Source organism: Atractosteus spatula, chromosome 1, assembly GCF_055471065.1.
Source record: "Atractosteus spatula isolate fAtrSpa1 chromosome 1, fAtrSpa1.hap1, whole genome shotgun sequence".
NCBI classification, from domain to species: Eukaryota; Metazoa; Chordata; class Actinopteri; order Semionotiformes; family Lepisosteidae; genus Atractosteus; species Atractosteus spatula.
In genome coordinates this window covers 27,726,509-27,740,681 of record NC_142706.1, presented here as the reverse complement: position 1 = coordinate 27,740,681, position 14,173 = coordinate 27,726,509, and the positions used below count along the sequence as shown (strand labels likewise).

The 14,173-nt window shown below is 38.0% G+C and overlaps 1 protein-coding gene across 1 annotated transcript in view; it reads left to right on the top strand.

The window, feature by feature from the left end:
- The window catches only part of nwd2 (NACHT and WD repeat domain containing 2), a 196,668-nt gene that overhangs the window by 106,492 nt on the left and 76,003 nt on the right, over window positions 1–14,173 (top strand). The window contains exon 4 of the mRNA XM_088910798.1: window positions 9,735–9,851. Coding sequence (XP_088766924.1) covers window positions 9,735–9,851 — 117 coding nt within the window. The remainder of the gene's footprint in view (window positions 1–9,734; window positions 9,852–14,173) is intronic.

Sequence of the window (14,173 nt, the reverse complement as noted above, 5' to 3'; positions counted from 1 at the left end):
AATGCCTGTAGCTGGAGTTGCAGAAGATTCACTATAGTTTGAACTCAAGAACAATTCTTTAAGTATGACCTCAGCTCTTAACTTACTCTCTTGTAACCTCTCACTGTAAAGAAGCCAATTACATGGTTTTGACCTTCTTGATTGGCATGCTAATTGCCATAAGCTGGTGCATATATTGACAAACTATGGATCTTCTGACATATTGCAGGATGTAAGTCTCCAAAGTTTTTTCAAGATTATAACTGATGACTTACACTGCTGTTTTATGATGACAGATTTTGTTACACTTATGTTGATTCACATTGAATACTTTAAGATTCTGTGATGACTGTGAATATTGATAGGGTGTACTCACAGTATGGTCATTTAAGAGCATATGTACTGTAGGGCTGCAAGCTACCTTCTGTAGTTTAGAATCCAAAATGTTGTCCCGCTGCCTCTTGAATTTGTGCCTTAGCTAGCTTTGAAGCTATCCTTGTGTAAAGAAATGTATCCTATTCTCAGTCCTAAATTAAATCCATCTTAGTTTTCAATTTTAACCTTGTGTCCTCATTTCACAATTGAATTTGGAAATAGTCCCCAGGGCTGATGCTATCTGTAACCTTTAGAATTTTAAATTATAGTTTCGTCTAGATTGTCCACATACAACAATCCTGTGAGACCAAGACACATTAATTTTGCTTTTTGTGGTAAAAACTGAACTGATTTTAAATGAGATCTTAATAATGTAGAGGGAGCAAATTTACTCCCTTGAATTAAATTTCACACTTTTGCTATAAACCCAGGCATTATTTGCTTTTTTATTACTTTTCTTTATTGTTTGTGTTCTTCACAGTCCTCACTGGATCCCCTTCATTTTTAGTTTCTTGTAGCTCTTTCCCCCATTTCACACAGTGTGTACAGTGTACATTCCTACAAAGTCTCTCAATCACTTTTCACTTACCAATGTTAAATTTCAATTACCAAATGTCTGCCCAATCCATGATTTGCCCTTCTTTTGAGTATGTTGCTGCAGTTCTGGTGTGCCACTCCCCCTGTTTTTCTGTCTTCTGCATATTTGTCTGGTTTGCTTGCTGTACCAGTATCTCACATCAGGAGGAACAGTTCATCCCTGCAGTACACCCCTTTTGATGCAGTTTCCTCCTCATTGACCAGCCCTCAACTCCTGCTTTCATTCAGGTCTTTGACTAAAGTGCCAACTTTTTGTATTCACAAATTACTTCACTGAATGTTAATGGTGGGACGGAGCACTAGTAAGCATTGCTACCTCATAGCACTGGGGCCCTGGATTCAATTCCTGTGGTTTTCATTTGGCATGAGATAAAGTAATATTACATTACAAAAGGAGCAGCTTATTAAAAAATATGTTTTTACAAAGAAGACTGCGTTCTGAATCTCTTTTTCTTGTGCTTTTATTTAATGTGGCACTATGCACAACTATGAATAGGGGAATGCTGTTCACAAGCCAATTTTTTGGCTTTGATTTTTTCTGTTTGAAATGTGTGTTGTTTTTATGAAATTCGTGTATTTTAAACATTTAATTAAGAAGTAAAAACCTTACAGCGTACACAGAGATTCTAAGCTGTTCACGTGGAAGAGAAATCACCCGTTTTCCGCGCATAAAAAGTGGTTATTAACTATCGAAGCCTGTTTTCATAGCTTTTAAAGTCGTGCAATGTCTAAGCAGGAACACATCATTATATCTCGTTTTTTATTTATTTTTTAAGAATGAAAAAAAAATAGTTTGCCCAGCCTAATTTTAAAGACCTCTACTTGTGAAACTTTTCACAGCCTGTACGTAAAACTATATACACAATACTGCTGACAGCAGGAAAATTCCTATTCTTTATTCAGCAGCTTATTAAGAACAGCACCCACGGTGTTCAAGACAGTTTTTTTTTTACACAGAAGACTGACACAGGTTCGCGTTGTGAATCTGTTTTTCTAAGAAAACATGTGTCAGTCTGTCCATAAGGGGAAGGTGGACTGTCTTTCATTGGAAGACTTGCCCTATTCTACTTTGAAAATGAAGAAGCTGAGGAAACACTTGTGAAACCGGTTTGTTTACAAACAATGTAGACACAGAGACTCAGACTTTGTGGAGTGAAATTTGGCACAGCCAGCACTCCCGAGAGAGAAGAGAGCAGAGCACAGCAGAGCAGACACAGGGGTGCGAAACCGGACGATCTTCCCAGACTGTACGCCCATTTCAAAGTGGATCAGCTGCACTGGTCAGCGGCTTTCCTAATCCTCACCCTGATCACTACCACTCCTGTCCTGCCCCTCGCCGCTTACCCCAGCTGGGCACTCTTCGGCTGCAGCGCCAGGCGAATGCCCAACATTAATGTAGGGCTTGCGGGTTTGCGCCCTACACCCTGCGAAACGTTGCGATATTTAGAAATATAAAAAATGTCAATATAATGCCAATAATATTTGCTATTTTAGTTTTCCAAAGAAATGTTTATTTGTTAAAAGAAAACTCATAGTGATTGCTGGATTTGGACACCCAACCTCACGCTTATAAGTCAGTCACTTAAGCTATCACGCCACAAACGTGGTGAAACAGCCGTACTCATATCAATAGAAAGTCTTATACTACTGTTTGTGCAACAGTACATGAATATAATTATATCGTTATTAATTTCTTTAGATACGCGATTCCATATTATATTCCCTATTAATCAAATTCTAAAAGTATGCTTTTGTTTACTCCAATAACGAGCGTATTCACAGAAAAGGTTAAAACGATCAGTTTTCACAAAGTATATAAATGTACAGTAATATGGTCAGAAGGAGCACATAAAAATGTTTCTGAAATAACCACATGTAATAATAATTGCTTAGACTTATATAGCACTTTTCTGGACACTCCACTCAAAGCGCTTAACAGGTAATGGGGACTCCCCTCCACCACCACCAATGTGCAGCATCCACCTGGATGATGCGACGGCAGCCATAGTGCACCAGAACACTCACCACACATCAGTTATCAGTGGGGAGGAGAGTAGAGTAATAAAGCCAATTCATAGATGGGGATTATTAGGAGACCATCATTGGTGAGGGCCAAGGGGAAATTTGGCCAGGACACCAGGGTACACCCCTACTCTTTTCAAGAAACACCCTTGGATTTTAAATGACCACAGAGAGTCAGGACCTCGGTTTTACATCTCATCCAAAGTGCGGGAGGACAGAAACATCGAGAGCAGTAAGAGGAAAGGAGGGGGGCTCGCGGTGCTTGTCAACAACAGATGGTGTAATCCTGGACATCCTGGACGTGAGAAGTCAGTGCAAATGGTCTGTAGTCGTTGAGGACAGAGGGGCGCCCTTTCTTTGGTACCGGGACCAGGCATGATGTCTTCCAGAGCACAGGGACTCTCTTCAAGCGCAGGCTCAGGTTGAACAGTCGCTAGAGCACTCTGCTCAGCTGATCAGCACAGGCCCTCAGAACTCTGGGACAGACGTTGTCTGGTCCTGTGGCCTTACCCTGGTGCAGCCTCTTCAGCTCCTTCTTCACCTGGTCAGCCGTGATGGTCAGTCTGGCCTGGGGGATGGTGCTCATGGCACTCTCAGTGCTGCAGGTGTTAATGGTGGAGGTGTTGGAGAATGGCAGCTGTGGGGGATGGGGGGGTGAGTAGCTGTTGGGGGTCATAGATGTAAGCGGCCATTATTGTGGGGGTATGGAGGAGGTGTTGGGCAGTCGCAGCTGTGAAGGGTTAGGGAGCGTGTGGCTGTGGGGGGATGGGTGTTGAGCCACAGAGGGCCCTGAATCAAACCTGTTAAAATACTGGTTCAACTCTTTGGCTATCTCCAGGTTCCCCTCCGTTGCACCCCCAGCCTGTTTGAAGCCAGTGATCTCTCTCATGCTGCTCCATACATCTCTCACCCTATTCCTTTGCAGCTTGTCCTCTACCTTCCTTCTGTAGACGTCCTTGCTCTCTCTTTGGTGGGGATGGTGTTGTCTACGCAAAAGTTAATGTAGTCAGTGACACAGTCCACCATGCTGTCTATGTCGTCCCCATGTGGTTCGCACAGCACATCCCAGTCAGTAGCCTCCAAAGCACCACATAGATCCTCTATAGCCTCCTGAGACCATCTCCTTACAGTCCTCATGGTCGCAGGTTGACGCTGGACAATAGGCGTATATAGTAGTGTAAGCAAGACAAGGTTGTGATCTGATCTGCCAAGGGGGGAAAGGGCTGTGGAACTATATGCATCCTTAGCATTGGCATATAATAAGTCCAGTGTTTTGTTTTCTCTGGTCGGGCACTTAACAAACTGGTGGAAAGTAGGCAAAGCAGTGGAAATAGAGATGTGGTTAAAGTCCCCTGAAATAGCTATAAAAGCGCTAAGGTGCTTTGTTTGTAGCCTGGCTGTGACTGTGTTTATGATGTCACACGCTGCCTCTGCGTTTGCCGTAGGTGGAATGTAAACAACAACAAAGATGGCGCATGTAAACTCCCGCGGCAGATAGTATGGGCGCAGTCCTATGGCTACCAGTTCGATGTCTGGGTTACAGACGCGCTCCTTAACATGAGTATGTCCAGGATTACACCATCTGTTGTTGACAAGCACCGCGAGCCCCCCTCCTTTCCTCTTACTGCTCTCGATGTTTCTATCCTCCCGCACCATCTGAAAGCCGCCGATGGTAACATTTGAGTCCGGAATAAGTTCCTGCAGCCACGTCTCGGTGAAACACATGATACTGCATTCCCTATACTCCCTCTGGCTCCTCACCTCCTCTTGTTCGCTAAGGACCTCACATTTCCCATGATGATCAAAGGAAGGTAGGGTTTAAATCTCCTTCTCTTCGCCTTTCGTGTCGCACCAACCCTACAGCCTCAGCTTCTCCTCCTCAGCTCCTCCGGAACCGATGGCTTCTCTCCAGTGAGTAGAGCCGGACGCGCTAGCGCAATCAGCTGGTCCCGCGTGTAGACAATGCCTCTGTAGCTATGGGCATTGCAACCCGATAGAAACAGAGGTCTGAGTATCAGAAAAAACAAGAATCAAGGGTATGAAGAAAAAACACTAACACACTAGCACTAACTAACTGAAAGAAACAAAAAGACAACAAAGAGACACAGAGCTGCTGTAGCAGGCTGCCACTAACACGGCGCCATCTTGAACAATGTAACCACTATATAGTAATGAATAACTTGCACTTGGGAGCTTGAGGAGAATCCACAATAGTGAGCGGGGAGGTGAGGAAAGAGGGGAACTGAAATACTGACGGAAGTGAATGGTGATAGGTACATTACTTGCGGCGTGAGCTCTTGTTAAACACAGTGCATGTGGGAATGCAATAATAATAATACAATAATAATAATAATAATAATACAATACATACAATACAATAGAATCAGTACAGTGAGAAGTGCACTAAGAAGAGTTACTCATAGCTCTTACACAGAGTTACACAGTCCAGAACATACAAAGAACAACCCAGAACAGTACACAAAAAGTTGTATTGCACAATATAAGTATAAATATAAATGAATTGCACAAGTCCCTGGCATATATTGCACAAAAACGGCTGTAAACGGGAAAGCCAGATGTAGCAGACAGTTTACTGTTCAGTCCAAAAACAGGTAAATGTCAATGTTGCCTCTGCCCAGATGCAAAGTGGATGTGTTGTACAGTCTTATGGCAGAAGGCAAGAATGACCTCCTGTAGAGGAGATAGATTGTGGATGGATCAATCTATTGCTGAACGTGCTCTTCATTTCCACAAGCATGTCATAGAAGGGATGGGAGACGTTGTCCATGATGGCCTCTAGTTTGGACACCATTCTCCTCTCAGCCACTACCTCCAGGGGGTCCAGGCCAGACCCAGTGACTGGACTTGCTCTTCTGATGAGCTTGTTCAGCCGAAATTCTAATTCTAAAATTCTAAAAAGTATGCGTTTTTTTACTATGATAACGAGCGCAAATATTCATAGAAAAGTATAAAACATTATAACTTTTATGAAGTATATAAACTTAATATAGCAAGAAGGAGCACATAAAAACTGTTCCAAAATAACTACAGTATGTAACCGAATGAAAGACTTTAATACTTAAAAAAAGTGGAATACTGGTGTGGAATTTCTATTTAAACTACCAATACCAGCCATATCCAGTTTACATAGTATGTTTATGTTCCTAAATTAATAACGTTTATGACCTTCAGATGCATTATGCTCTTCTTCTTTTTATGCTCAGCTACTAAAATTTCTCTTTAGTTGTAAAATTCCATATTAGTATTCAATATGAAGAGGATTTAAACATGCACAGTAAAGAGATTAAATGAAGTAACCAATGCACCACGAGTGCCACCTGTTGGTCATGTTGGCCAGCCAATCACCCGTTTTTCATGCATAAAGTCTTTAATGAAAGTCTTTATTGAACACGTTGTGATATATAAAAATAAAATGTCAATATAATGTACATAATATTTACTACTTTATTTTTAAAAAACTGATTGTTTTTGTTGCAAGAAAAACACATGCCTTGACTGGGAATCAAACACTGGCTGCTGGGTTCAATGGCATGCACCTAATCCACTCTCCCAAGCAATCATTTAGGGAGTGTGCTGAAACAGGTTAAAATGTTTCTAATACTTCAAGCTATATAAATATACATAAGAAAGAGGGATACTGTTGTGTATTTTTATTTAAACTACCACTGCCAGCCAATTTATATTCCTAAATTAATATAATTTATGACATTCAGAGACATTATGCTCCTGTTAGGCAGAAAGAGCTTAGTAGCAGCCTAGGGTTTTCTGGATGAGCAGAATGTTAGGCCTCTGAAACACCTTGTTTGTATATACTGTACATAGAGTAACTTGTGTGTTGCATCTTTTGTTGTGTGTAGTGTAGTTCATGTCTTGTCATTGTTATAAATACTGTATTTGTTAAAGTGTGGATTATTACTCCTCTCACCGAAGCTGTGCCAGAGAACAAAGCATTCGCATGCCTCTAATTATACCAACCACTCTGGTATATTCTAAAGAAATTAATTACAATTGGGTGTTACGAATAATTATTTTACTTATTGACTTAACTGCTCGGTCAATTCCTGATGTTCTACATTTTTGTATCCCCCATTTGTAACAATATAATGGTGAATATAATTGCAGTTCTACTGTTTATCGCCTAATTTTGCAATTATGAAACATGTGTTTTGTACTGGGTGATGTGGTTGTTGGGGTTACTCACAAGTTCAGACTTAGCGTTTTCACATTGTGCATGTGCTGTGTTCATGTTAATTAAAATAAATCACAATTTTTATTTATTCGTGGAATAGTTTGTCTTACATATTGTCACACTGTTAGAATATGTAGTGCAATGAGGAAAACAATTATTTGTCCCAATTGGGATTTTTTAAGAAAAGCTTTCTCATCTCCCAACAATCTATACACGCAAAACTCATGAAGTCATATCTAAAGATACACCAGAAAAGTCGTGTACATGTCAATGAACTGCAGTGTTATCATATACCATACTGTATATATACTGTATATGGAGTATGATAACCTATGGTTTTAAAGCCACTACAGTATGTGTGAAATACATTTTTGTAATCAAAATGTAAAGTAAAATTGTTTCTTGATTACTTGTTGCTGAAATTTGATTTAAGACAGAATATAGATTTTCTCAATGCAGATGTAAACCTGAAAGATTTACACATTATGTTCACAGCAAGCTATTATAAATAAACATTTTTTTTATATTTTGGGATGTGTGAAAAAACAAAGTAATGGTCTGCCTGAGTTGCAGGCGAGTATCTTAAACAGTAGTTCTCAAACTTTTTGGACCAAGTACCACCCCTGATCAAACCAAAACATCCAGGTACCACCTACAAGTTATCTTCTCATAGGAACCCCAGAAAATCTCAATGACCAACATGAGCGCACGTGCATGCACACACTCACATACACATATAATAAATATTATAATAAAAAACTTTATTTGATATAACGCCTTTAAAGGTGGCTTCTCAAACCTATTTACAGAAAGACAAAAGGAACAACAACAATTAAAAATAAACAATAAAGAAAGCACCATTTCAGTGAGAGGGGTGAGCATGTTTAGTCGAGCAAAGCAAATGTGAATTAATTGGTCGAGCCTTGATACAATTTACAACAGAGTCTTACAGATTTTAAATCGTCAGGCATTTTCTTGACGCTCTAGCACCGTCTGCACAAACTCCGACGCATTTTATCCAGTCGATGCAATTCTCTTCAATAAATTCATTCAGAAGCTGAAATATGTGTTCTCCTGTAATTCCTGTTGGTAGCGGCTTACAGAACAGAAAGTGCTCATGGGACATGCCCTCAAATTCATATCTAACATAAATGTGCAAATTGGCCAAATCAACGACATTTACAGACTCATCTAATTGTAGTGAAAAGCATCTGCTCATCTTAACGTGCTCTATCAGCGTACTTTTGAAATCATCCGACATATCAACAATTGTGAGTGACTGTGTCTTTTGGAGGGGACAGCGTGTCAAGCAGCTTTTTCTCCACACATACAGTAATACATGTCAGCTCCTTTGCCAACCGTAAACAAAGTTTGTCACAAATAATGTGGGACTTACCTGCTTTAGCAATCCACAAGCTTGCATCTTTCCCCGTTTCCATTTCAGGAGTCCATCTCAGAAGTTAAAAGAAGTTTTTATTTCATGCGCATGGGAGCGAAACACAGAGATGCTCTGTGTAATTTTCTCAAATTAACCTAGAACAGTTCCTTAATATTTTTCTGTTATCTATCACGCTTTCCTATGCTCACAAGATTGCCAGTGTTCGTAGTACGCATTTCTATGCTTTCCTGTGCTTACAACATTGGCATTGTTCCAATTAATATGGAATCATGCACATTCTCCTACCTCCCTATTTGCTGGAGATAACATTTTTTAAATACAGTTGGCCTATAGAATGGTATAGAATTACATTGTAGCCCTTGTGTCCACTCAAGTATTAGCACGCGCTGTATCGTAGTATGTAGGCTGCTTATTCGACACAAACTAATTTTATTAGTTTTATATTATATATTAGTTTTATTAGTGGCGTACCTCCTGGCGGTACCACAGTTTGAGAACCACTGATCTAAACCATTGTACTAAACTATCACTTGGGTGCATCACGCTACATTAAGGTGTATGAGTGTTTTGTTGTCCATTACAACTATAAGGATGGCAAAAGTAGTTAAAACGAACATCAAAATGTTTCCAAAATATCTACAAGTGATATTTGTTGCTGCCAAAATTTCTTTAGTTACATGATTCCATATTAATATTCCCTGTCAAGTGGTATTAAATCAATACTACAACTTTTTTTACAACAATAACATTGTCAAGTACAGTGTTCTTATTACATATTCTTAAAAAAGGTTAAAACATTATAGCTTTTTATGATGTATATAAACTTTATATAGTTAGAACAAGCACATCCAAACCTTCCCAAAATAACCACCATAAGTTACCATGTTAAATATTTTGATGCATAAAATGTGTATGAAGAAAGTGGAATACTGTTATGTCTTAAACGTCTTTCTATGTCTTTTGTTAACTTAAGATAAAGAATAGAGTTTTGAACTTGAATTGTTTAATGTTCTTTATGGGATTTTAGAGACGGCTACCAAATTGCATTTCCTAAGTATTTTTTTTTAAATTAGGAGTAACACATTAGTCACAACTACCATGCAATAAGCGAGTTAATTTTGAAACAAAGTTTTTTTTTCTTTATATCTCCAGGTAGTAGATTTATACTGGGGAATAGATCCAGAGGAATGGGACAATCCAGAGCTACAGCTGATGAGAATGAAGCTCCTGGAAGAGTGCTTGAAAACATCTTCAGGTCCATGTTTTGTTGTGGGTATATTTAGATAAGTTTTTACATTTCATCCCTTGCACATTTTCTGTTGTGTCAATAAGTATTTGATTGACTTGGTCAATGTGACTTTTCTTCTGGAAAAGTTATAAAAAGTTAATGGTTTACAGATCTTTTGAATTTGGACATAAGTTCCAGGAAGAATCACCTATTTTAAAATGTAGGATTCCTCTCCCACACAATTTATTTCTACTTGTTTTTACAATTTTTTGTCTAGTTTTATTGTCACAGTTCTGTCACATCCACTGTGTACAGATGCAGCCATTCAAAATGCACGGTAAAACCCAGTAATGTGCAAAATTATCTACAGTTTATCGTGTTATACCGCAGTACATGATTGGCTGGCCAAAATGACCGACGGGTGGCACTCGTGGTGCATTGGTTGTTAGTGAAACGATTGCTTCATTTAATCTCTTTACTGTGAATGTTTAATCTGCTTCATACTGAATATTAATATGGAATTTTACAACTCAAGGGAAATTTTAGTAGCTGAGCATAAAAAGAAGAAGAGCATAACATGTCTGAAGGTCATAAACAATATTAATTTAAGAATATAAACATATTATGTAAACTGTATATGGCTGGTATTGGTAGTTTAAATAAAAAATACACACCAGTATTCCACTTTCTTCATAAACATTTTAAGCGTCAGCCTTTCATTTGGTTACATACTGTGGTTATTTTGGAAAAGTTTTTACATGCTCCTTCTGACTATATTAAGTTTATATACCTCATAAAAAGTTATGTTTTAACTTTTTCTATCAATAATTGCGATCATTATCGCAGTAAAAAAATGCATACTTTTTATAATTTGATTAATAGGGAATATAATATGGAATCACGTATCTAAAGAAATTAATAACGATATAATTATATTCATATAGCTCAAATTATTACAGTAGTACACTTTCTTTGAAAACATCTGCATCAGCAACCTTTTGCCTGCCTTTTTCATTTATAGCTTAAATGGTATCTCAATGTTCACACTCCCAGTAAAATAAAAAAACAGTTTTCCGCATTATCACCTCGCACCGGGGGGGAAGGAAAAGTGCCGGTGGTCATTTAATTATTTCACTCTCCATCACTCTGCCCAACACCCCTGGACAGACAAAGTTGATTAAAACTCATTCAAAAGGGTGTGGTGTGTTATCACAAGCTCTGCTTAACAGATCCGCTTGTAAGAGTAAGGTGACTTTCAGCTCCATTATATAACGCTACAGTACAGTCAGATTTTAAATTCTTCAAGCAAAATTAGCTGTTTGTCAAAATCTGATACTTTGCAAGCAGTACACGACTTCTCAAAAGGTATCTTTTCTCTCGTGCAACCTTAACAAAGGTTTATTTTTTATAATTCCGAAATTTGAACATTATGCCTCAGGGACTAGTTATAGTATTGCAGCGAATACGGTTTGAGCAGGAAAATCAAAATACCGCACCCCCACCCCAGCCGGGTCTCATGTCCCGCTGTACCAAAGCTGTATGGTTTCAATGTATGTATGAAATATCTTTTCTTACTCCAGTTATTAATCCAATCTATTTTTACTCATCCGGCTATGTAAAAAATATAGCCAAAAGGATTGCTGTAAAGGTTAAATTCCAAGCTGAAAAGACAAGACTCAATGTGTCTTCTCTAACTCTTCAGTTTACAGCTCGTCCATGGTCATTCATTATTAATATTATAACGAACGGCAGGCATACAGACGGTATAAGCCGGTTGCAGCGTGGTGACAGTACAACCCTCTTCTCCCCTCCACATAACAGGGATGCTGGCAGCAGGGGCTGAAGGAAGATCTGTAGCTCAGCCAGCAAAACCTCTGTTGAATAATGCAGGAGACTTGGGTTCGAGCCCATGTGGTGAAGGTTATTTTAGCTGCTTAGTTACACGACTCCATATTAATATTACTATCAAGAGGTATTAAATTGGTACAACTTTTGTGAAATTCAAGTATTTTAAACGTTTAATTAAAAAGTAAAAATCTTACAGCGTACCTGAAGATTCTAAGCTGATCACGAGGTAGAAAAATCACCTGTTTGTCGTGCATAAAAAGTGGTTTTTAACTATCTAAACCTGTTTTTTACAGCTTTTAAAGTCATGCAATGTTTGAGTTAGGCAGGAACACGTCATTGTATCTTATTTTTTATTTCATTTTTAAAAATAAAAAAAATCGTTTACCCGTTGTGTAATGATAAGCTGTTCCCTGATTACTGGCAATTGTAAAAAATAATCCTTCCCCCCTCCCTCGTTTAATTTAAAGATTTCCATGAAGAAATCCTTAAACACAAAACCATCACGTATAATAATTCATCCAGCTGGTTCCCCATTGAATGACGCTGACCGACCAGGTTCAATTCCAGGCGGTGTACTATATAGTACAGTTTAATCTTTTTTTAATATTCCAAGTTAAATTGTTGGCTGATTACTGGCTGCAGAAATTTAGATTAAGACAAAATATAGATTTTCTCGATTCGGGTGGAAACCTGAAAGAGACACATCAGGTTCACAATAAGCTATAATAGTGAACTACATTTATGCATTTGGCTCTATGAGAAACAAACCGAAAGTAATACTGTGATTGCGCTTTGAACTGCCTGGGTGCAGCTCGCTACATTACAGTGCTCATTACCACTACAAGGACAATAGAAGTTTTTTTTTTAAAAAGAAACTAATGTCAAAATGTTTCCAAAATGTCAATTATACTTAGTTACACACTTCCATATTAATATAACTGTCAAGTGATGTTAAAAAACTACATTTATCTTTCTACAATAACAGCAAGTTGTGTTCTTACTACGTATTCTTAAAAAAAAGGATAAAATGTTATAACAGTATGAAGTACAGAATATAAGCTTAATAATGTTAGAGCAAGCACCAAAAAAACCAGAACCCATATAAGTTACCAAGTTAAAGACTTTGATGAATAAAATATGTACGCATAATTAAAATATTTATGATGGAAGTGGAAGGTTGTGTACTTTTGTACAACTGAGCACTCTTGCTTTGATAAAATATACCAACTTTTTAATGTTTTATGATTAACTATTAAACTATTAAAAGTCTAAAGAGTATACAACTTAAATTCTTAATTGGAAGAAGATTGTCCCTCAGCAGTGACCAGGATTCGAAACTGCGTTTGCTAGTGACAGCTCAAATGCTGTACATGAGACATTAAGCTTTATTAGCTCCACCTGGCAGTTTTACAAAATGCTTCTGGATACTGTTATCATAATTAACATGCGGTATGATGCAGTATATTGTGTCACGCCCACCGCGTTTTAATGCAGCGTACCTCGGTCATTTTGAATGGCTCGATCTGTATCTCAGCCTCCACTAAAGAAACATCTTCTCCATAAGGACTTCAAGATTTAATTTTTTCCAATGTACTCTTAATACATTGTAGATTGTTTTAGTTACAATTATGAATCACTATTTGGAGTTTGGTGGCAAGAAAACATACAGTAGCATTCCCATCCTCTGTTTTCCGTCATAAACGTCTTATTGGTAATTTCCCATTCTGTGCTTCACTACAATTTATTTCAATGGGAATGGTTTTCATTCATTCCAGGACTTAAAATCTCATTTTTAATACTTACTTGCTATACTTTTCTATTACAAGCTTTAAACAAAAAGGGACTTTAATGTTACAGATGAAGAAATGTCCTTGACAAATATAAAATAGGCTTTCCAAGATCATAATTATGAAATGTTCCAAGTATTTTTTACACAGAGTAACATTTGAAGATAGTATATAGTATCTAGTGTACACTCTATCTTGAGACATTATGGATACATTTTTACAAATTTTAAGGACATAGTTACGTTTTGGAAATGTTTGGTTTCTTCATTATCAACTTTTGTAGAAGAAGAAGATATTATCAGTTCTTATCTAGTACTCTCCCTAAATTATAATTCTAATGCTGGCGTCTTATAGCAGCAAAGATGTACCTGCAACCATTAAAGAATTAGGTTGTCCATGGGGATCCTCCCCATTCTCTCTTTTGGCATCATTGGATCATGGCCTTTTCATTTTGTTTACAAGAATTTCTATACAGATTTGGTCCATAGTTACAGGGAGGGGGCTATAGAGACTTGGATTGCAGCTGTTGATGTTAAGTCCTTATTGCGTGTTGCTTCTGTTGTAGCTGTCTGATTATAGTTTTGGGGATGCTTTGGATTTAAACTTAGAAATTTACCACTGATAATGGGTGTTGAAGGATGGGGGGATTTTGTTTTGTTCTTTGTCCTGCTACTGAATTTTACTCAAAACTGTTTCACAAAAATTACAGTAAAGCATCAAAACACCTG